Raw genomic sequence first — 24776 nt, 5'->3', positions numbered from 1 at the left:
ATAGGTTCATAGATTAGTACTAGGCTAATTGCCCTTGTGGGCCATTTTAAGCCTAGCCAGTTATCCCTTGTGAGACTCTAACCCTGCATCTTGTGTTTGTAAGGCAAACACCTTAACCATTAGGCCACCCACCCTCCCTGTTTGTGTACATATATAATTATGTATGTGTAATATGTATGTAAACATGTGTTTATAGACTTGGATGGGAGAGTCCATAGAAGGTTCAACCACAAGGAATAGAGTAGGACCAGCCAAGAAATTGAAAAGGAAGCACAGTACTATGCAGCAGATGCACACTACTCTTTTTAGGCATAAAGGAACAAAATAAATACATTTACCATATGATATTCCATGAATTCTGAAGATGGGCATGAAATGTACTGATGATATTGGCTTTTTTGAAGATAGTGTTTCAGTCCAGTCATGTCAAGTTTGGTTTATATACTGGGATGTGTTGAGATGAATATGACTGGGAATGAGAACATGCTGTGTATTTTTTAAGTGGCTCCACTATTGATGAGCAGAACTCTCTGTATAGACTGTGTTTTTCTGTGGTAGTAGTATGCATGGTAGTGCAGCAGTAGACATTACAGTGATAAGGTGAATGTTTGAGTTATGAAAATGTCATGGTACATTTCTGATTCATCAGTTTATGCATTTGTTTGCTCATTTCAAAGCATATAGAGAGTAACTGGTCTAATGCTTGCAGTTTTTGCTGTCAGTTTCCTGTGGAGTTTTACACATCACCACTGATTCAGTCGTACACTGCAACTCCATGAATGTTGGTTCATATTTGATATTGTTCTGCAGTGAACATTGAAAAATTGTATAAAACCAATAAAAAGACTAATTTTTTCTGTCCTGACTTAACTAGTTGTTTAATGAAAAGTTTTCATCTGTTCCAGGTTTCTGTCAGGCTGGTAAAGACCTGCGGTTATTGTCTGTATGCATGGAACAAGTAGAGGTCCCAGAAGGGTTTCTGTTGGTAGGAGCCAAGACCCCAAGTCTGCCAGAGCACATTTTGGTCTGTGCTGTAGATAAACGGTTCCTGCCAGACGACAATGGGAAAGTTGCACTTTTAGGTCAGCAGTTACACATTTTTCTTTTTTCTTTTGTGTGTAATGTACTTCTGTAAGCACATCGTGAACTGGACGCTAGTCAGTCAGCTTGCTCATTTCTACAATGATTGATCTGTATTTTTCCATGTGGTAAGGCTGAGGGGTGCATTATTACTTCAGGCAAATCTGGAAGGCCTTGGATTGACTTTTAGACATTAAAGCATTAGCTAGTTTTGTAGTAAGTAGAATGCAACGTTGGTCCCTTTCATGACCACCAGAATAGAAACATTCTAGTGAGAAATGTTTTTATTTTACCAGAGATTTACTTTAATATCTGTAGTAATATGGGCAGCTGACTGTTCTAGATGAAAACAAAGACATGCAAAATATGTTTTTAAAAATATTTTTATTGCATCTTTTCCTTGCCTTTATTATGTATGCTACAGTTTTCTGGTGGATAATCTTTGTTTTTATAACTAGTCATCAGTTGTGCTATTGGCAGGGTACATATAATGGGTTTGAAAACTGAAAGTGCCACAAGTGGTTAATTATTTTCAGTCTTTCTGAAACCTTTCCAAGTTATGTTTTCCATTTTGGTGATCAGTATTTGAATTCTGGTGTCTCATGAGCATGGAGTATTTCAGTAAGTAAAGGAAGTTGTGTATTTTACCGCAGGTATTGCAGGGGAGACTTAGTTTTAAAATTCCTGTCTGGCCTGACAGTTGCTGTTAAATGTAATACATTCTCAGCCTGGCAGAGGAACTGCACTATTTATACGTAATCAAAGTTGTGGAACTAAATATTGATTTTATGTTTTGGTGGTACAGCAATATAAATGACACCAGTGTACTGTTTAGTATCTTACCTGTCTGTATTGTACAACTGAAATTTATCCCCTGCCCCTTTTTTTTTTTTTTTATTCTTCTGTCTCATCACCGAGTCTGCCAAGCTCTTCGTTCCACCTTGGACTTTCTCTGACTCAGAGCTGAGATTATCATGGGTCTTAAGAGCATCTGGGAGAGGGGGGTGGGAACATGCTGGTGACTGCTTCTGTTTATTTAATAACCTACCCTCATTTTTCCCCACCTTCATCTCTTGCATTCATCTGTTCTGTCCAAGGACTTACTCCCCTTTATGGACCCCCCCCCCCATTCAGGGAGTGCCTAGATGAATGCCCTTTTCCCTGCGATAGGCACACTCATCCTTCTCTGTCAAAGCCTCAGGGGTCTGAGCCACTAATCAAACATGGGTCGCCTGGGCCTTAGTTAGGACTTTATCCCTCTATGCCATGCCACTGGCGCAACTAAGTTGTAGTCGATCTTGTGGGTCACTGTTGCAGTCATCAGTATAAGGATCTCTTGCTGGTCAAGTCTAATGTCAGGCCTTGTTTTCAAATCTAATCCCCCTTCTCCCATGGCCTGGCGGATGTAACCCTATCTCCATATGGCTTCACATCCCTGGTTTATAAGTGATGTTGGCCCACCTTGTCTTTAGTTCATTCTTGCATTATATATTTCCTGACGCCAGAAATCGCATACTGATTGTCGCATCCAATACTGTATTGCTTAAGGCCTGAGTATGATGTGAACAATTGCAGTGTTTGCCAGAGTTTTCCTCCATAGATGTTAGAGAAGACAGGCAGCCCTGCAGGTATATCAAACCAAAACAAGACTGGTATACTTCTTTTACTAGCCTGCCCATGTGTGCAGTTTCACAGAAGTAGGGTGGTACTGATGTCCTGACCAACCATAGGAAAGGGATTAAGGAGATGGTATGTATAGAAAGAGGAAGAAAGGGCGACCCTGGAACAGTCTGGGTGTCCTTCTATTCATATATTGCAGTACTCATCACATTAGGGGGTCTGCCTCCAGCTGACTCGTACATCTGGCCAGTATACAAAAGTCTACACTCTACTGCAAGGTACATATGACACTACACATCATCCCGCGTATGTAGATCATAAAAAGACGTCTAGTATAAAGTGGACATCAGCACGCACCAACCTCAGAACTTTTCTGCCGCCTGTTCATTCACCTTCTCCAGATGTTCTCTTGCCAGATCAGTTGTGAATCTTGTACAGATAAGTACCCAGTTTGGGTTTCTTCATTCTTAAATTTTTTTTTGCTACTGTTTGTTTGTTGGGTGATTTCATGTCAACTAGGAAGGGCAAGTGTCAATGTGGAAGGCAGATTTCACATAAAGATACCCATGACCTCTGCTTGTTCTGTCTAGACCCAGACCCAATACCTTAAGTGTCTGGCATGGGGAATGGAGGTGATGTTGGGTCTTTCACAGGAGCCACAAGCAAAAATGGCCAAGAAACTTCACCCTGATCTTTCAGCTACACCCTCTCTCCGGGGTGTCTCTTTTTAGGCTGATGTAGGCCCGGAGACTATACCGATATCAGTGGATGTCCCTTCAACGGGTACCACAGGGGAGGCCCCGAAGGAGTCTACCAGCAATCCTCGAGATAAGTGCAGGTATCCGACTGGGGCGAAAAGGAGGAATTGTGGCTCATTATTTCTGAAGGTCCACGTGACATCACCCAAATCACCTTGCATGAGGATGTGCTTACTGACATAGTGGAATGTAGGTCAACGTCAGGACCTTCCATCACTTGGAAGCTCCCAAAAAGAAAAATTGAAGACTGAGCACATTGCTCCTGCTCCACAAGAACAAGTTCCTCATTGGCAGGCTTTCTCAATGCTTTCATGGCCCTGTGCCAGTCCTCACCTTCCTCTGTAGGCCTTTTCTCCATCCACTGCCTTCAAGAGAACAGCTGCAGATACCTCTTCAGATGAAGAGGAATTTTCAAGAGATGAGTCATTGGCATACTCCACCCAATTACCCCCCCCCCTGCCAAACAGGGTATGCCTACCCAGAAGAGGAGTGTAATGGTATATATTCCCTTGGGGAGGATATTTCATTTGGAGAAACTATCCAGAAAATGAAAGAGTTTTTCAAGTGGGACTGTTGCCAAACCTCGGACATAAAAAAAGAGGTATTCATGGCCGCATCCAAGTGCCCAGACTCCTCAGCCCCCTGCTCCCAAGCATCCTGTCAGGTTCTACAAGTTGCCTAAGGACTCGTTAAGTTCTTTTTCAAAGCTCCATCTTTAGTTCCAGCTACCATTTCAGTATCACCTGATAAGGCTTTCAAGTTACTGCCTTCCACCGCCTACTGCCCTCTGATAAAGAGAGCAAGGTTATACAGACCCACATGGCCAAATACTCTGTGCCTCTCATTTCAGATACAGGAAAACTCCTTTTCAGAGCTCTTGGATTCTCCTGCCAAGGCTAAACTGGCAGACATCCTTAACTCCTCTTTCAAGGTTACTAGACACTCCAAGTGCAGTGATGATGCTGCAAATGGCTCAGCTAGGACAGCAGCCTCTGGGTCAGTCCTAAGGAGATATTTCTGGCTTAGGTTACAACCCTTACCTGATGACGTCAAGGTTAAATTGATGGATACTCCTCTGGGTAATAAAGCCTTATTTGGTAGCTCAGTTCCAGACCTATTCAAATCATTAGAGGAAAAAGGTAAGGAGCTACAGGATCTTAAGCATATCCTTGTTTGCCCTGTCCCCAGGTTCCAAAGGAACTATCCAGCAAAGACTGCCTTTGTTAGAAAACCTGTCATGCCTTATTCCTCTAAAGGTAAGAGGCCCTAGGAGACAAGCTTCTTCTAAATCTACCTCATCCACTCCTGCTCAGAAATGGCCTTTTTAGTCCCAAGCTAAGCCTGGTAGCCTGTGACTGTCTGTCTGCAGGGCTATCCACTCTCCTGTCCCTTCGTCTGTCTGTCTTGCTGCTTGGAATCAGAACACCTGGGACTCTTGGGTACTCTCTTATCCAGAGAGGATGTTTCATGGTTTGGGAAACTTATCCCTCCTAAAGAGGCATCCCACAACCACCAAAAGAACAGTTCTTATTCTTCCCCAAGTCATTTTGGATCTTCTTTCCCAGGATGATTTAAGAGGTCCCTTCCTCTCAGCAAAGGAAAGGTTTCTACTCCAGGATGTTTTTGGTCCCCAGGAATGATGGCCTCTGGAGACCCATCCTCAACCTTTCCCACTTAAACACCTTTCTGAAAGTCCCCTCCTTTCAGATACTGACTTTGCCCTTTTTTTGTCCTCTCATTCTTCCCCATGTGTTCATGGCGTCATTAGACATAAAAGATGCTTATCTTCACATCTCCATTCACCCTCCATTCTGGAATTTTTCACGCTTTTCTGTTGCTTCCTCACATTTTCAGTTGTGTGCTTTACCCTTTGGTCTCTCTGTGTTATGAAGGGTCTTCACAAAATGCTTGGCTGCTGTCATAGCATTCTAGAAACTGTAGGGAATTCAGATTTCCCTTACCTAAACGATCTCCTTATCCAAGCCCAGTCCTCAGATCTACTTTAGGAGAATCTTTCCTTCACTGTCTCACTTCTGGAGAGTCTAGGCTTCACTATAAACTATCAGACGTTCTCTCTGATCCCTTTGCAAGACCAAATTTTTCTGGGGTGCCTGATCCAGACAAACAAGATGCTAGCTTTTCTACCCAGAGAAAAGGTGCTGTTCCTCACTTCCTACTTTCAGAGCATCTTACCCCTTCAGTCTCTGACTGCTAGGGAATTCCTACACATCCCGGGGTTCATGGCACCCACAGAAAAGGTGCTGTTCTTCACTTCCTACTTTCACAGCATCTTACCCCTTCAATCTCTGACTGCTAGGGAATTCCTACACATCCTAGGGTTCATGGCATGTACGATCCCATGCTCCCTTTGGCCAAGTTGCATATGACAGTTTGGATACAGCACTCCCACCCTCTAGATATCATGATTCCACTCCTACCTTGCATAAAAAAGGAGTTGGATTGGTGGATCCTTCGGGTGACCAAAATCCTGGTCTTCCCCTACAGCCACCCCTCCTCTCTCAAGAGTTGTAAACAGACACTTCAGACACAGGATGGGGTATAGCTCTACAATCCTGGAGGTTCAGAAATGTTTAGTCTTCAGCACCGACAAAAGAACATATCAGTGTAAAAGAAATGAGGGCCCTGATTTTGGCCCTACATATCTTCAAACCCAAGCTTACTCCAGGGGTGCTGAGGTGGTTCACAGACAACACCACTGTCTTTGGGTATGTCAACAAGCAGGGGGAAATAGTCTTGCCTCCTGTGCAGACTAGCCCTACACACCTGGGAGTTAGCCCTTCAATGTCAAGTTTCCCTTCAGGCAGTTAACTTCCCTCAGCTCAGAATGTGGTGACAGACTCATTAAGCAGGTCCATGACCCAATCCCACAAATGGATGTTACACACGGATATGTTTCTGGACTAGATCCATCATTGGGTATGCCTCAGGTAGATCTCTTTGCCTCCCCTATGAACAGACAACTTCCAAAAATTTGTGCCAGGGCTCCACATCCCTTGGCCTGGAAGGTGAACACTGTCATTCTCTTGGAAGGGGATCTTTCTATATGCATTCCCCTACACCTCTCCTCCTAAAGGTTCTACTGAAGATTCAGTATAAAACAACCTCCAAAAATTTGTTTAAATAAAAAAATGACGACAAAGGCCACAATACCAAAAATGTATTAAAATAACTTAGTGCCTCGGCTGAAATCACCTTCAAAGAGTAAAAAGCAGTGAGTAGAAGGACATAGAATAGTTGTGTAAAAATCTTACCATAACCATAGCTGTCCTTCTCTTCTATATGCTGCAATATTGCTTATCCCCCTATGGTTGCCTGTTTTTCCTGGTGATACGTTTCTCACCTAGGCTCAGGCTGATGTTTGGTGGCATTCAGTTCTGAGGTTGATGCTTACTGATGTCCGCTTTATACCCAACGTCTCTCTATGACCAATGTACACAGGATGATGTGCGGCATCACATGTACCTCATAATAGCTTGTCGGATTTTGTGTACTGGCCAAATGTACGAATCAGCTGGGAAGCAGACTCCCTAATGTGATGAATACTTCGGCATATAGAAGAGGAGGACATCCATGGTTATGGTAAGATTTTACACAACTATTCTTTCTTCGAGTAACCCGAAGTCCAAGGGCATCATCTCTATGTAGACAGCCAGTTTCCCAGCACTAATACTACAGCTGAAATTTCTAACATTGCCCTTTTGGTGACATGCTCCACCAGATTGAAGATCATGCCCGACGTCTTGTAACAGGTGCTGGTCCCCAGACAACCCAGTCTTGAGCCTCTTTTATTTATTAAGGAAGGAGGTGGTGCAATTCCCACGGTAATAGTGAAAGATGATATCTACACCACAAGCTGTAAGCCAGGGAATCCCCCTTGGGTTCACAAATTTTGGAGGGTAGCCACTGTCATAAGGCCATGGCAGTAGTGACCCATGTGCCTGCCATAGCTAACCAACTACTTCCTGGCAAGCATTTTACTTCTAAACTGTGACAGCCTCCTACCCAGAATTTGGCTGAGTTGGTACAAAGCTCCCTTCAGTTCTTGTTTAGCTTGGTGCCAGTTTCTAAACAACCCCCCTTTGTCTAGAGTCTTCCACTCAAGCCAAAGTGGGATGTCTCTTCATTGCAAGACTTGGGTGTCTTCTGATTAAGACGAGCAGGAGGAACTGGACATCAGTGGGAGCTTTCCTCCCCTCTGGTTTATAAACTCAGACAGTGGAAGCTCTTTAGTGCCTGCCTGTCTACCAGAGAGCATGTAATTGGTAGTGTCAGGAAGTCTACTGCTTCCCTGAAGAAGTGTGAACCTTCTCGGTCTTGTGCCTCAGACCACAGATAACACCACAATTAAGTGGTACATAAACAAAAAAGCGGCAAATGTGTTCTTAGTAGCCATACAGGCTGGCCATCCTGCTGTGGGAACAGAACCTAGTATTCAGACAGCTGCTGAAGGCAGGTTGTATACCAACAAAGGAAAATTCCATGATGGGCCAGCTAAACAGGACTTTTCAGACAGGGATAGTATGTTAGACTTCATGAACAAATGGAGTGTTTCAGAGATGGACCTCTTTCCTTCTCTGAGCAACAAACAGGTGAGGAAATTATTGTCTAGAGCTCCAAATAGTTTTTTGTGCAGTGGATGCCTTCTATCAAAACTGGTCTGTTCTGATTCTTTGTGCTTTCCCTCTTTATATCCTATCTCCCCATGGTAGTTCAAAAATTGAAGTAGGAGAGGCCAAAATTATTCTAATTGTCCATTCTGTCACAGGCAGCACTGGTTCTTCTACCTATTTTAGGTGGCAAGGAAAGGACCTCTGCAGCTGCCTGTCAGAATGTGAACGTTCAGAAATGGTGTGTGGTGCCCCCAAGTATATCCCACACTGTATGCCCTCATATGTACAACATATAACTCCATTACCTTCTTGCTGCCTTATCTGTTGCGATGTGCTTAATGTAATGTAGGAAGCTAGAAGGCTGTAAATATAGATGATTTTCCCCCTTGCGCCAAAGGAAAAATTGCATCCAAAGTGGCCACTGCTTTTTCAGTACGTCTAAGCTATTTTCTTCATGTTTAGCTTATGCCTGTGTAAAAGATGCATCTTTGTTTCTGCCTGCCTTGCCCATAAGATTGCCAAATGGCATCCAGACCCCCATTCAAACAATTCCTCAAGGGCATCCTCCACTTAAGGCCTTCATAAAAAAGTGGCCTGAACTTGAAAACTGAAGTTCTGGAAAAATTGACCTTCATACCATTTGAACCGGTTGCATGGGTTCCTTGCATGGATTCCTTCAAAATGTCTGTCTTGGTAAAGTGCCTTCCCTATTGCTACACCTGTGTTTGAGATTCTTAGAACTCCAAACTCATTTTTAAAGGGCCCTTTTTTGCAGTTCCCTACAGACAGGTGAACACTGTATTACCCCTTCTTTTATTCCAGAGATATTTGCAGAGATAACCCTAAACCAAGGAATTCAACTCTCACTTTTCTTCCCTCATCCCAAGTGTAGGGAGAGAGGATCCTACACTCCCTGAATGTGAATAGAGAGTGCATTGCTACTTGGGTAGAATTGAAAGTCTTAGGAAATTCATATCAGCTGTTTGTCTTTTTTGCAAAATCAATAAATAAAAACAAGGATTAACAGTAGCAAAACATTTTTACAGTGGATAGCATATTGTTATCAACATTTGCTGTAAAACTCATGTCAGAGTTCTGCAGAAGAAAGTCAGATCCGATTCCATAATGGATGCTGCAAGCTAGCACTGCCTTCCTGAAAGTTGCTAATGCCCGGGATGTTCTATAGAAACAGCCACCTGTTCCTAGAGTAGAATCTTCTCAAAATGTTAGACTCGGTGTGGAATCCAGGACAAGAGCTGGATTTCCTGTTACAATCTTGAAGGCCATTTAACATTTCTCATTTAAGCAGTTAGCCAACCACCCTAACTGGAAAGGGCCTGCTTTGGGAATGTTAAGTATAGTGAGGAGTGCAGTAGTGATCCATATTAGTAAGAGCTTAGTAGTTGTGTTGGCCGCTTACTATTATTGTATATGTTTGAGTGTGATTGCATTTGCAGTCTGTATCCCTTTCCTTCATCTCTTGTACTACAGGGGCTACGGTTGGTCCCCATGTATCCCTTCTTCCAACAGATGTACATGTTCCTGTCTTTGTTTAGATGTTTTAAAGGAGAGCTTGAGTTTTCCTTGTCACAGACTGCATACCTGAGGCAGTCCATTTTAACATCTGAAGTGGGCATGGCTTTGCCCTGCTCGGGGTCAAGAAGGGACTAAAGATGGCTTGGTGGATGTCATGTAGGTAACAGATGCATATGTATGTCTGAGGTAAGGTGACATCAGCCTGGCCTTGGGGGGAAAGGTACTGTGCTCCAAAAGTCAGGGTGTACATCAGACTTGGGCAGTGAGAGATCAATCTAGTAATGACTGCAACAGAGAAAACACTTGAACACCTACAATTATGGTAAGTTACCTACACCAGTGTACTTTTCTGTGTATTTAAATATGACTGTTTCCCTGTTTTAGTTTTTGCTAGTCAGTTTTATTGTTTTGCTTCATTTTCACTCTTCCTTTGTTTGTGTTTGATTATGTAACTTATTCCATTTCATTTCAACACTGCTTCTGTTGTTTTGTACATTTTCCAGGCTTATCCCATTTCTGTCTATGAAAATCACATGTGCTGTCAACTGATTCATTATTTCTACATAGCATTGCAATGGAAGCCCCATTTAGTTAGGGATTAAAGCTGCTGTGATGCTTAAGAGGGGACTCATTTAAGGCTACCCCCTCTAGAATGTTGTGTATGCTGCAACTTCTTGGTATTTGTTGCTGCCTTTATTTCATATAGCAGTGATACAGTGGACATGTCATCCCACCCCTCCCTTCCATGCCCTTTGGTATTGTAGGAGGTGAGGGTGATACTGCTTTGCTGATGTCTTCGTGCCATAAGTAAGTAGTTAATGACTCATAATGCAGGTAATTCTTGTTCCTGAATTTTTGAAATTGCATTTCCAATACAAAGTTTAGTACATGACCTTCAAATCATTTATCAGCAGGGACTACAGAAAGAGAGAGGAGAGGAAGACAGAAACAGGGAGAGGGGTTTCTTTTGTTCGTCCACTATTTTGGAATGCTAATGGTTAGGACATTACAGTTGTAATATTTTGTCATGTTTCTTTGACATTTGAATAAGTAACATAATTTCTGTAGATTGTGGGAGAAAATGTATAACTCCTATTAGTCCAAACATTAGTTTTTGAAATGCTTATTGATTTCATGTATGCAGGGTTTTCAGGCAATTGCATAGGCTGTGGAGAAAAGGGCTTTCGTTATTTCACTGAATTTTCAAACCATATCAACTTGAAACTCACCACCCAGCCAAAAAAGCAGAAGCACTTAAAGTATTACCTGGTAAAGAACTCCCAGGGAGTACTATCCAAGGGACCCTTAATCTGTTGGAAAGGTGAGTTTTTAAAATGTGCACTGAAATGTCTTTTTCAATGTAACTGCTATAAAATTATGCATTTCTTACTCTGACTATGGATTAAGTAGACTGGGAATATGTGATGTTTGAATGTGTGATATATGCATGCTAAGTAATATTTTAGCTAATGTGGTAGATTGATAATTATGTAAGCACAGTGTTGAAAACAAAAGTTAAACTTTGACTAAATTATTCTTTTAACTTTTCTGTCATTAACCTGTTAGACATCCTGAAAGTGTCTCCCTCAATAGTATAGAGGTATAAAGCTCTGAATATGACACAGGTGATCCAAGCTCAACTAGTAATTTGGGCTGTGGAAGAGCCCAAGTGAGGGATGTTAGGAGTGAATGACTAGCACACTAGTCATCTGTATGGGGGAAGTGTAGTAGAGGTCTGATTGTCTGCTTTGCCATATGCGGATGCTTGCATTGATGTGGGCTTGACTTACCAGGTTGGTGATGATAGCCATCAGTAGTGAGTGGATGGGAGCACTCCCATCATATGGGGAGGGCATGATACTCTGTCATAATGATGAGGGTATATAAAACGGGCAACTGGGGCTGAGTTATGGCTTAATAAAACCACCCTCATTGTTTATGGCTACACATGAGAGAAATGGCACAAACGTATTCATGGCTGCCTTAATGATGACCCCCTCTGGTTGCTTTTCTTCTCTGCAACTATTGCTCCCCAAGTGGTGGAGGAACAAATAGGATTAAGACCAGTAGGAAAAGGGCCTTATTGGCTATAGGGAAGAAAAGACGACCTGGATGTGTAGTTATACTTAACTGCAACAAACGATGTCCGTCTGAAACTGGCTGCTGAGTGGAGCAAACTGCCAGTACAATTTAGACTGCATGGAACAGTCTGCTGTTTCTGGATCTGTCTAAAGGTCATCTGAAGGGCAGAGACCGTTGTTTCCAGACAGTTTTTTAAAATTTTGAGGAATGATGCTGTGTGTTCTAGGGAGGAAAATAGTTGAAAGATGTCTTTGTTCCTACTGGCCTAATAGTGATAAAAAAAATCCGAGATGCTAGTATACAAACACACACATACACACAGACTGGTAGTTCTAAGGCAAGAGTAATGAAGTTGGCCATGTGACTGCAGTTTCCATGAAACAAACAATGAGGAAGACTCTTCCCTCTTGCAGTTAATCTTCATTTCTCTCACATTTGTGGTCTTTTCACTGCTTTCTGTTGAATGGCTTTATTGGAAAGGCTCACCGAGACTCTGCTACAGTTTGCTGTGAGGGAAAGGTTACTTTGCTTTTTATTTGTTGTATTTTGTATTACTTTATTGCCTTTTTCTATTTTGTGTATTGTGATTTTTTATTTACACTGTGTTTTACTTGTATTCACGTTTGTGCCATTTCTCTCGTGTAGCCATGAACAATGAAGGGTGGTTCTGTTAAGCCATAACTCAGCCCCAGGTGCCTGTTTTATATACCCTCATCATTATGACAGAGTATTGTGCCCTCCCCATATGATGGAGTGCTCCCATCCACTCACTACTGAAGGCTGTCATCACCAACCTGTTAATGTTGTGGGGGAACCAGATTTGGTGGTTCCTTCAACCGGGATCCAGACCTTGGATACAGCCGCTGCCAAACCCGGATCTAGACAGACTCCTAAGGCTACTCTGACCAAAAAGAAATAGAAAACAAAACACATTACTCCTGCTTCTGAAGCCACTCCAAATTGGAAGGCCTTCACCTCTTCACTTATGCAGGCTTTTATGGCCCTTAGGCCTTCTGCCTCACCCACAACTACATTGCCTCTGCTAAGCCCTAGGCCTCCATCTGCTTCTTCTATCCCCATGACTCCCCTCCTTAAGGAAGAACATGAATCTTCCTACGCTTCCTTGGATGAATCCATCTCTTATGCATCTCAGATTGCTTCTCCCAAGGAATATTATTCTCCTGATGAGGATTTTGTGGAAGAGGATTCTCCACCTGAAGACATTACATTTGGTGAAACCATCACCAAAATGAAAGCTTATTTCAAATAGGATACTTCACAAATGACAGAAACCCAAAAAAAAAATACTTTGAACTGCTGCAAGTGGAGTCCCCCTCCCCTACAGCTGTACCCCCTGTTCCTCCAGCATACTTGGATGCCTTTACTGCAGCTTCTAGAACACCTGACTCACAGCCTCCTGCACCTAAGTGCCCAGACTGCTTCTACAAGGTGTCAGAGGAACAAAAATTCCTCATAAAGCCACCCTTAGCTGACCCAGCAGTTATTGCCACTGCCCCTGATAAACAGTCTAGATTGTTACCTTCTGCCTCCCTATTGCCCACTGATAAAGATAGCAAATCCATGGATAGGATAGGCAAGAAGGTGTACACTTCCTCCACTTTGGCCTTCAGAGACATTAACTATCAAACACACATGACCAAGTATGCCCTGGACTTAGTATCCCAAGCCACCTCTATGCTGGCTTCAATCCCTAACAGTCCAATTAAGACAGATATCTCCTCCAAATTGTCCTTAGCACTACAAGTGACTAGACACTCCATAAGATGCAACTACGATGCTGCAGAAGCTACTGCTCACTCTGTAGCATCAGCATCTGTCCTTAGGAGATATTCCTGGCTTAGACTATATAATCTGCCAGAGGACTTCAAGTCCAACATCTTGGACGCCCCCCTGGATTACAACTTCCTCTTTGGAAAGCAATCTGCAGACCTATTTAAGAATTTGCAAGAAAAAAAGCAAAGAATTACAGGATAAAAAAATCTCCTGGTATCCCCTATACCCAAATTTTATAGGAACTACCCAGCTAAGACTAACTTTGTTAGGCGTAACCCACATTCTGCTGCCTCCTCCTCCAGACCCAGAAGAGGAACTAGAAGACATTCCTCATCCAGGCCTACTGGCCCACCTCCTCAGCCTAGACAACCCTTTCAGGACAGGGGAGGTCCTAATAATGCGTGACTGCCTTACCCATCTGCCCCTCTCAGCTCGCCTTACCCACTGTCTCCCCTTCTGGCAAAAAGTCACTACAGACCAATGGGTATTAACCATTATTCAAAAAGGGTACTTTCTGTCCTGGAAACAAATTCCCCCCTGGAAGGGCTTTCCATTTCCCCCCAAAAAACAATGCCATTTTCTTCCACAAATTGTCAGACCTGGAACAACAAGGCACAATAGAGCCATTTCCCACAGGACAAGAAGGAAAGGGATTGTACTCCCGTCTGTTCCTGGTCCCTCGAAAGGACGGTCCCTGGAGACCCATTTTGGATCTCTCCTTCCTAAACCTTTACCTGCAGGTACCCACCTTCAAAATGCTATCACTTCCCACTCTCTTACCCCTCATACCCTCAAACTTTCATGGTCACCTTGGACCTAAAAGATGCTTACCTACACATTCCCATCAGGGCCTCACACAGACGTTTCCTGCATTTCTCTGGCCCATCCTCGCACTTTCACTTTACGGCCTTGCCCTTTGGTTTATCCAGTGCCAAAGAGTGTATACAAAGTGCCTTGCTCCAGCCATTGCCTTCTGCAAGGATCCAAGGAATCCAGATTTACCCATATCTGGACGACATCCTTATCCTAGCACAGTCCAAAGATTCCCTCTTAAGGCATCTACACTTCATTATGTCCCTTTTACAAAGTCTAGGGTTCACCCCAAACCTCAAGAAGTACTCCCTGAACCCAGACAAGGACAAGATATTCCTAGGTTGCAGAATCAACACAGAACGAATGAAAGCCTTTCTCCCACAGGACAAGGTTCTATCTCTTAACTTCCAACTTCCAGGAAGTCTTGTTCTCCCAGTCACTGTAAGGCAATTCCTTTGACTCCTGGGATTGATGGCAGCAGCCATTTGTATGCTACAATTGGCCAGAATGCATATGCGAAAACTGCAGTGGTACCTCAAAAATATTTGGTCACAACACCAGAATCACATGGAACAAGTTATCCCCCTTCTTCCCTGTTTAAAGAAGGAAATCATTTGGTGGATCCAACAAGTACAACTAAACCCTCGGCTTCCACTGCAGCCCCTTCAATCCGCACAAATATTGCATACAGATGCCTCAGACTCAGGCTGGGGAGCCACCTTGCACTCTTACAGAGTCCAAGCCCAGTAGCAACCTCCTATGATAACCAAACACATCAGTGTAAAGGAGATGACGATGACAGCAGTTCTTTTAGCTCTACAGACTTTCCTACCACCTGCTTCCAGGTCCTCTTCTGATAGTGATGGACAATACCACTGTTATGTGGTACATCAACAAACAGGGAGGTACCAAGGCATACCAATTATGCAGGCTAGCCCTACTAATTTGGGACCTAGCATACCAGCGCAACTTATCCCTGCAAGCCAGTTACATCCTTTCACAGGAGAACAAGCAAGCAAACCTCCTGAGCAGAACATCCTCTCCACAACACGAATGTATGCTGGACAAGGATGGTCTTTCTAAACATAGTCCACCGGTGGGGCACTCCACAAGTAGACCTGTTTGCCTCCCCCCAGAACAGGCAGCTGCAGACCTTCTGCACAAAGACTTACTCCCCCCAAGCCTGGAGAGTTAGACGCCTTCAGTTTCACCTGGGAGGGGAAGTTCCTGTACGCCTTCCCCCCCTTCCCTCTGATTCAGAAAGTCCTCCTGAAAATCAGGAAGGACAAACCAAAAATCTTGCTAGTGACTCTCTACTGGCCAAGGCAGCACTGGTTCACCCTTCTATACAATTTAGCCAAGGGCAATCACTGCAAGTTACCCCACAGGTTGGACCTTCTGGCACAAGACAAAGGTACTCTCCTGCACCCACACTTGAAAATGCTGTCCCTGACTCTGTGGGTGACAAATTACTAACCCCATTCAGACACCACTATTCAGAGGACGTGCTATCAGTCCTGAGGGAGGCCAGTAAACCCACTACTAGAAAGTCATACCTTGCCAAATGGGAAGGATTTACTCAGTGTTGTCTAGGACAGGAAAGGGACCCTTACGAGGCTGACACCCCCCTAGTCCTCTCATATATGTGTCAGCTTATAAAGGGTGGACTTTCCTATTCATAAGTGAAAATGCACCTCTCCACATTATCAGCCTGCTTACCTCTAGATCCCCCATTGTTAGCCAGGCTAACATGTGAAACTCTTCCTTAAAGGGATCTTACACATCAGAATCAGACCACCTAAGAAGCCTATTCCTCCTCCATGGGACCTGAACTTCATCCTGGAAAAACTCACCCAGCTCCCCTTCGAACCAGCTAATACAGCCTCTCTACAGTTTTGTACTTGGAAAACAGTACTGTTAGTGGCTATTACCTCTGCCAGAAGGGTTTCCAAGCTACAAGACTTAATGGCATGCTCACATTACACCATTTTTGTAGGGACAGGGTCAAACTGAGAACTAACCCTTCCTTCATGCCCAATGTAGTTAATGACTCATCTCTAAATCAATCCATTCACGTACCCAGTTTTTCCCCTCTCCCACTAACCAAGGAGAGAGGATACTCCACTCCCTAGATCTCCACAGGCAACTGAGATTTTTCCTGGACAAGACTAAAGACATTAGGAAATCCAAACAGCTCTTTGTATCTGCCCACCCCAGGGCATTGGGCAAGGCGGTCACCAAACAGTCCATTGCATCCTGGATTAGAAAGGCAATCTGTTTCTGCTACTCACACCACAGAAAAAACCTCCAGTTGGAGTTAAGGCACACTCCACAAGAGCAGTGGCCACTTCCAAGGCCTTCCAAAAAGGCATGGACACAGCTTCCATTATGGAAGCTGCTACATGGTCCACTATCCACGCTTTCACCAAACATTACAAATTGGACCAAATCTCCAAAGCACCTGCAGGATTTGCCAGGGCAATCCTACAAGGCTTTGTCTAATCATCTTCTGCATCCTCCACCCTTTCATCAAACTAAGCTGTGGTACTCGCCCACACCAAGAATACTGCAACATAGGAATAGAAGGACAAAGAATAGTTGTGTAAAATCTTACCATAACCATAGATGTGTTCCTCTTCCATGTTGCAGTATTCCTTCCCACCCACCATTCCCCCTCACTGAATCTACCATTCTAACTGCTCCCTGATGCGTCTCTCCATTACAGAAGAGACCCAGGGCATTATACATGTCACCTCTGGCAGCCTGTCCTATTGAGCTATCTACTTTGCCTGCTTAGCTTCAAGTTCTGAGGATTGTGTGCGCAGACAACACACATAGGGTCCCTGGTTTATGGCCCTACATGTGACGTCCCATGCAGCTGCAACAGCGAAGCTGAAGCTTTTGTATAGGAGCCGACGTACGAGTCGCTTGAAGGCAGGAAATCCCACACCAAGAATACTGCAACATGGAAGAGAAGGACATCTTTGGTTATGGTAAGATTTTACACAACTATTCTTTCTTTGTGTTTCACTGTTGCAGTCATCACACTTGGGTTATCTGCCTGCAGGTAGCCCTCAGTCGGCCCGAATACCAGAGTCTTGGGATTTCTGCGTCATGCTGTCGCCTCTTCCATGACGTCAGGTCATCAGGGGTATAAAATATGCAGCCGACAGCATTACATCAGTCTTTCTTGCTGAGGAGGCGCCCGAAGCAGAAGCAGTTCGCAAGTGCAGGTCGGCCGCTTCCTGAAATTTTCATTTTATGAGTTTCAAACCTGAAGTCTTCTAAAGCTAAGTACCCCGTTGGGAATTCTTGATGTTCTTCATTCCACATTGCTGCAGTCCTAACTATTGGGTAGTCCGCTGTCCAGTCGGCCCGAATACCAAAGTATATGGCTGATGTCGGTCAGGGCGCATTAGACTGACGTCAGTACGTCAGGGTACTAATGCGCATGACCGACGTCATATCCTCAGTCTTTTTTGCCGCATGGTCCGATGCAGAAGCAATTTTGCGAGTGCAGGTTGGCGTTCTGAAAGTTTCTGAAGCCAGAGTTTCAGACCGAATCAAAGTTGGCTAAGTACCCGTTGGGAATATTTTGTTTTTCTTGCCTCAGTATTTAACCGGATGTCAGAAAAAGTGAATAACTGTATTTCTTGTGGGAAACAGATACCTCATAGGGATTACCATATTTTGTGTATACCTTGTTTAGGGCCTGAGCACGGCGTTGTTGGATGCCGCTCTTGTGCTAGATTTAACAAACGCACTATTAAGAGAAGGTTAGACTGTGCCAGGTTAGTGTTTGGGAAGCGTTGTAATTATAAAATGCCGTCGGATGCTCCGGCCGCTTCGCTAAAAAGCAAGGACAAAACAGCAAAGCCTAGAGTGGAGGAACCGACAGTCCCAGGCGTCGGTTCTTTAGAGGGCTCAGTGGAGCCGGAGGTTTTGCCAGGTGTTTCTTTGGAGTCTCAGGGAGAGACTTTACTGTTACAGGATGTATCCTCTCAGGAAGTAGGCCAGGCTGAGGGGCTTCTCAGGTGGCTGTTCTTCCCTCTCTTCCTAAGGTGGTCAGAGCCTCCCCTTCTGTTTCCAAGGCTTCTTTGAGGGGCAGGCCGAGTTTTGCTTCAGTGGGGGTTTCTCCTAGTACTTCAGGGTCTTTGCCTAAGAAACATATGCTTAAAATGGCAGAGGATTTGATTACTATGATAAGGGGTTCTATGCCCCCTCCTGATAAGAGGCCTAGGGTGGAGTCTGAGTTTGAGAGTTTTGAGCAATGCTCGAGGCTTCTGAGTCTTCGGTTGAAGACTTGCAGGAGTACCCTCCTTATTCTGATTCTGATGTGGATGATTCTACTCCTTCAGCTTCCCCTCCTGAGGATTTTTCATTTTCAGAGACTCTGCATTCCATGAGGGAGCATTTTAAATGGGAAGGTCAAGATTTCTCTGATTCCAGGAAAAGGCTTAGGGAATTCTTGTTTTTACCCCAGCACAGGCCTTTAGCTATACCTCCTGTTTTGAATGTAGTGGAAGATGTTTTGCAGAGGCTTCCTGAATCAGTTCTTTGCCTCCTGCCCCAGTTAAACCGGATAGGTATTATAGGGTGCCTGAAGCTCATAAGTATCTTTTAAGAGTCCTAGGGCAGACCCGAAACTATCTCTCAGGGGCCTAAAGGTGTGAAGGCCTCAGTTGTTAAAAATCCTGTCCCTCCTGATAAAGAGGCAAGGGCTTTGGATAGATGGGGAAAGAAAGTGTGTACTTCTTCCACTTTAGCCATGAGGGCGTTGAATTGTCAGTTTCACATGTTAAAATATCAGAATTACCTTCTTTCACAGTTGAAATCTAAGGTGGATGCTCTGGCGGAAGGTATTGAGTGTAAAGAGTTGCAGGATTTAGTTCATGTGTCTGAACAAGTGGGTAAACATTCCTTGCAATGTGGTTTTGATGCTGTGCAGGCCTTCTCCAGGGTGGCTGCCACTGGTTCTGTTCTTCGTAGGCACGCCTGGTTGAGAGATCAGAACTTAGCTGAGCATGTTAAGACAAGGATTTTGGATGCTCCTTTACAGTCTGATGTGTTGTTTGGTTCGCCTGTGGAAGCAGTTTTAAAGAAGATGGAGGACAAGGCTAAGTCTATGCAAACTGTTAAGGATTTTTGCAGGTGCAGCCTCCAGTTTAGTAGAAATTGGCCTGCTAAGGGATGGACTTATCCTGCTTATGATTCCCAGTCTAGGGGTAGGTCTAGACGTGGTAGGGGCAGAGCTCAAGGTGCTTTTAGGCCTAGGGCAGGTAGTTCACCTGCTCAGACTTCTGGTGAGGGCAGGGGTCAGTCCTTTCGTAAGCAGACCCAATGACCTGCCTTTTCAGCTGCCAGTACCTTCTCGCCTGGCGGCACCTCTAGGAGGAAGACTGTCTCTTTTCAAAGAAAATTGGGATTTAATTACCCAAGACAAATGGGTTCTGGATATCATTCACCACGGTTACAGGTTTTATTTCCATACCTTGCCTCCTTTCAAAGGCATGCCAGACATACCTCCTCTACAAAGACAAGAGGCTCACAAGCAAATTTCTCAGTTACTCCAAATAGGGGCCATTCAGCCGGTTCCTGTGCCAGAAAGGGGCCTAGGATTTTATTCTCGCCTGTTCCTAGTACCGAAGAAGGGGAACACGTGGAGACCAATTTTGGATTTATCTATCCTCAACACTTATCTGGACATTCCCAAGTTCAAAATGTTGACGTTACAACAGCTTTTACCTCTGCTGGGCAAGGATCACTGGATGGTAACTTTAGATCTCTAGGAAGCTTACCTTCATGTGCCTATCAGACTAAGTTGCAGAAAGTATCTGCGTTTTCGAGCTGGAAATTCTCATTATCAGTTCTCTGCATTGCCCTTTGGCTTATCTACTGCCCAGAGTATTCACAAAGGTTCTGGCTCCAGTGATAGCTTACTTCAGGCTAAAAGGAATTCAAATCTATCCTTACTTGGACGATTGCCTGATTCTGGCTCAAGAAAAGGAAGACCTTCTACAGCATTTGGAATATGTCATAGCAGTGCTAAGATGCCTAGGGTATTCTGTGAACGAAATAAAGTCCAGTCTAGTACCCTCTCAAGACATGTGCTTTCTGGGTGTGAGACTGAATACAGCAGCCCAGATGGCCTTTTAACCCCGGACAAACAAAAGAATCTTTCCAGTTACTTCCATCAACTATCTCTTCAGTCCGGGCTGACTGCAAGGACAGTCCTTCAAGCCTTAGGGTTCATGGCATCTTGTATTCTGGTGCTTCCCAATGCCAAACTGCATATGAGGAAGCTACAATGGTATCTCAAAAATGTGTGGACACAGCACTGCCAGGATTTGGACACTGTCATTCAAATAATACCTTGCATTCAAAAGGAATTTTTGTGGTGGGCTCAGGAATGTCACCTAAACAAGGGACTCTCTGTGACCCGCCAGAGGCGAGTCAAATTCTAACGACAGATGCCTCAGACATTGCTTGGGAGCTCATCTAAATGGAAAGTGGATACAAGACAAGTGGCCTGCCAGACTACAGCATCTACATATCAACATGAAGGAGATGTTAGCAGTCCAGTTTGCATTAATGGCTTTCAAGGAGTTACTTCTTCCAGGGCAGGTGTTGATTCTAACAGACAACACAACTGTCATGTGGTACATCAACAAACAAGGGGGAACACATTCTTACCCATTGTGCAGGCAAGCAATGATTTTATGGGAGACTGCGCTAAGCTTGCAACTAACTCTTCAGGCAAGGTTTCTGCCGGGAGCACAGAACTCCTTAGCAGATGTGTTAAGCAGACAAATCATGGATCCCCACGAGTGGAAACTGGATCTTCATGTATTTCAAAGTTGACAGTGTCCTGGGGAACTCCAGACATAGATCTGTTCGCTTCTCCACTAAACCACCAGCTGCCAAAGTTTTGCACAAAGAGGTTTCATCACACAGCTTGGAAAGTGGATGCTCTTTCTTTCAGTTGGAAAAGTCTTCATGTGTATGCGTTTCCACCTCTGCCTCTTCTTCCAAAGGTGCTTCTAAAGGTCAGACAAGACAAGCCAAGGATGATTTTAATAGCTCCAGATTGGCCTCGGCAGCACTGGTACCCATTACTGAGGAGTCTGGTAAAGAAGCCTCCATGGCCTTTACCCTTGATTCCACATCTGTTGTCTCAGAAGGACGGTCGTCTGCTCAATGTCAAGCTTCACTCTCTTCATCTAACAGCCTGGCATATTCTGTTTTGAAAGACAGCAGGTCTCAACTTCCTCAACAAGTTTTAAATGTGATTATGGAAGCCAGAAGACCTAGTACAAGGAAAGTGTACGCAGAAAAATGGAAGAGATTTTTATTTTGGACTGCAGCAAAGAATTTGGAGATTTCAGAGCCTAATTTGAGTGTGGCTCTTCAATATCTTACTGAGTTATTGGACAAAGGTTTGTCTTTCTCTTCCATTAAGATTCATGCTGCAGCAATTTCAGCTCACTATGATTGTGACCCACCATTGTTTTCACATCCTTTGTTCAAGCAATTTCTTAGAGGGGCAAAGAATATAAGACCCCCGTGTAGAGCTCCTACTCCTGCTTGGGATCTCAATTTTGTGTTGGAGAAACTTACTCTACAACCTTTTGAGCCTGCAGCTACTGCTGAACTGAAATACTTGTCATGGAAGACTGCTTTTTTGTTGGCCGTTACTTCTGCAAGAAGGGTTTCTGAGTTACAGGCCCTTATGGCGGTTGAGCCTTTTTTGATTTTTCATAAGGATAGGGTATCATTACGTACTAATCCTTCCTTTATGCCTAAAGTGGTTTCTAGTGTGGCTTTAAACCAAACTATTCATTTGCCTACGTTTTATGCAGATCCCCAAAATAAAGGGGAAAAGATTTTGCACACTTTAGATGTACACAGGCAATTGCGTTATTATTTGAGCAGGACTAAGGATTTTAGGCAGTCTCAGCAGTTGTTTGTTTCTTTTGCTTTGAGTTCTCAGGGCAAGCCTGTGTCAAAACAAACTATTTCTAGGTGGATTGGGTTTTGCATTGCATTTTGTTATTCCCATCATGGCAAGGAGATTCCAGCTGGGATTAGGCCTCATTCCACTAGGGCTACTGCCACTTCAACAGCTTTTAAGGGGGTGGCAACTAAGGATATTTTGGAGGCAGCTACTTGGAGTTCAGTGCATACTTTCTCTAAGCATTACCACCTTCCTCTCTACTCTAAGTCTAGGGCTGGTTTTGCCACAGCTATTTTGCAAGGCATGTTATCAGCTCCTGCTTCCTTATGATTTGCCAGCCACCCTTACCTCTGCTTTGGGATTCTACCCAATAGTTAGGACTGCAGCAATGTGGAATGAAGAACATAGTACAGTTTTGTACCTACCATAAATGTAGATGTTCGAGGATCCACATTGCTGCAGTCCAATTTACCCTCCCTCCTTCCCCTCTGTGTTTAGGGGTGGTTGTGTAGGTGAGGTTATATTCTGCTGATTTTGTATATTTTGTATATATATATATTTTGGTGCAGATATGTTGGGAGTTTTTGGTTTTTGGCCTTATCTTTTCAGGGTCTTCTGACATCTGGGGCAAGAAAAGACTGAGGATATGACGTCGGTCATGCGCATTAGTACCCTGACGTACTGACGTCAGTCTAATGCGCCCTGACCGACGTCAGCCATATACTTTGGTATTCGGGCCGACTGGACAGCGGACTACCCAATAGTTAGGACTGCAGCAATGTGGATCCTCGAACATCTACATTTATGGTAGGTACAAAACTGTACTTTTCTTGCTCTAACCAGTGTCAGAAAAAGTTAACAACTGTCTTGCCTGTGGAAAGCAAATACCTCATAGAGATTTTCATTCTTACTGCGTCACCTGTTTAGGCCCAGACCACGATGTCCCTTGCTGTTGGTTTTGTGCCTTGTTTAACACCCAAACCATTTGTCATCGGGCTTTTTTTGTCGCTAAATTCTTTTACTCTCTTTCTCCATATTCCAAAATGGCTTTGGTAAGCCATCCGACTACAGATCTTCTGAAAAAGCATAAAGACAGAGACAGACCGCATAGGTCAAAAACTTCTGTTAAGCTAGTCGCCAGTTCTCAGTGAGGTGCCTTTGCAGCCCCTGATGCCTGATTCTACAGATTCGCAGGCATCTGCTGAGACACATTCGGAGTCCAGTATGCCGCAAGATGCTTCTTAGACTATGGAACATGCGGATGTCTCTATCTTGGATGGGTCCGGAGCCGCTGTGCAGGCGCCGACTTCTGAGGGTGTATTCTGACCTACCGATATTCGTATTAAACCGACAACTTCCTTTTTAACTAAAACTACAGAGTTTCTCAGGCCCAGAGTTCACACTACGCCTGGAAAACGGACGTCCAAAGCGCATGCTCAAGCTCCCATGCCACAAAAACAAATGCTTAGAATGGCTGAAGACGTTAGTACTCTAATTAGTGGAAGCCAGTCTTCCCCTTCTAAAAGACAAAAAATTGAAATTCCTTCTGATTCTACAGACCAGTAGTCCGATGACTCTGACCTTTCTGATTACCAGGACATATCCTTATCTACCTATGAGGATTCAGATGCAGAGGAATCCATTCCCTCTGCCTCCCCTCCAGAGGATTTTTCTTTTGCTGAAACCTTGCATACCTTAAGAGAGCATTTCCGCTGGAAATGCCAGGACTACCCTCAGTCCATAAAGAGACTCTGGGAATTTTTAGATTTGCCTCAGTACAGGCCTCTAGCTATATCCCCTGTCCTGGATATTGTAGGTGATGTCTTCATGTAATCCAGTCTTACTCCTGACACTTTACCACCAGTTCCTAGAAAACCTGACAGGTACTACAAAGTACCTGACTCTCACAAATTTCTCTTTAAGAATCCTACTGTGGATCCAAAGACCATTTCCCAGGGACCTAAAGGCATTAAGGCTAGTACAAAAACCCTACCCCTTCATACAGGGATTCTAGAGCTTTAGACAGATGGGGTAAGAAGATATATACATCTGCAACTCTTACCTTCAGGGCTTTGAATTGCCAGTTTCACATGTTGAAGTACCAGCAACATATTCTGGAACTAATTAAACAAAAGATGGTGTTGCTTCCAGATTGTGCAGAAAATAAAGATTTACAAGAGTTAATGCATTCTGCAAACCAAGTCAATATACATAATCTGCAGTGTGGGTTTGATGCCTTAGAAGCATCTTGCAGGGCTGCTGTCACTGGGTCTGTACTGAGAAGGCATGCTTGGCTGAAGGAACAAGTCTTGCCAGACTATGTCAAAGCAAAATTACTAGATGCTCCATTAAATCAGGATAGTTTGGCACAAAAGCAGAAAGAAATCTTAAAAAGGTGGAAGAAAAAGCTAAATCTATGCAAACTGTCAAAGATTTCTTACAGATGCAGCCACCTAGATTCAGTAGGCATTGTCCTTCAAAAAAAAAAAGCTGGTCCTTTCCAGTCCC

The 24776-nt window shown here is 43.9% G+C and overlaps 1 protein-coding gene across 1 annotated transcript in view; it reads left to right on the top strand.

The window, feature by feature from the left end:
* The window catches only part of GREB1L (GREB1 like retinoic acid receptor coactivator), a 3215862-nt gene that overhangs the window by 1136506 nt on the left and 2054580 nt on the right, over positions 1–24776 (top strand). The window contains exons 6-7 of the mRNA XM_044065377.1: positions 906–1082; positions 10770–10946. Of these exons, the coding sequence (XP_043921312.1) occupies positions 906–1082; positions 10770–10946 (354 nt within the window). The remainder of the gene's footprint in view (positions 1–905; positions 1083–10769; positions 10947–24776) is intronic.

The sequence above is a fragment of the Protopterus annectens genome, chromosome 3.part0 (assembly GCF_019279795.1).
Source record: "Protopterus annectens isolate FY-2018-M chromosome 3.part0, PAN1.0, whole genome shotgun sequence".
Lineage (NCBI taxonomy): Eukaryota > Metazoa > Chordata > Ceratodontiformes > Protopteridae > Protopterus > Protopterus annectens.
This window is presented reverse-complemented; position numbering and strand designations above follow the sequence as displayed.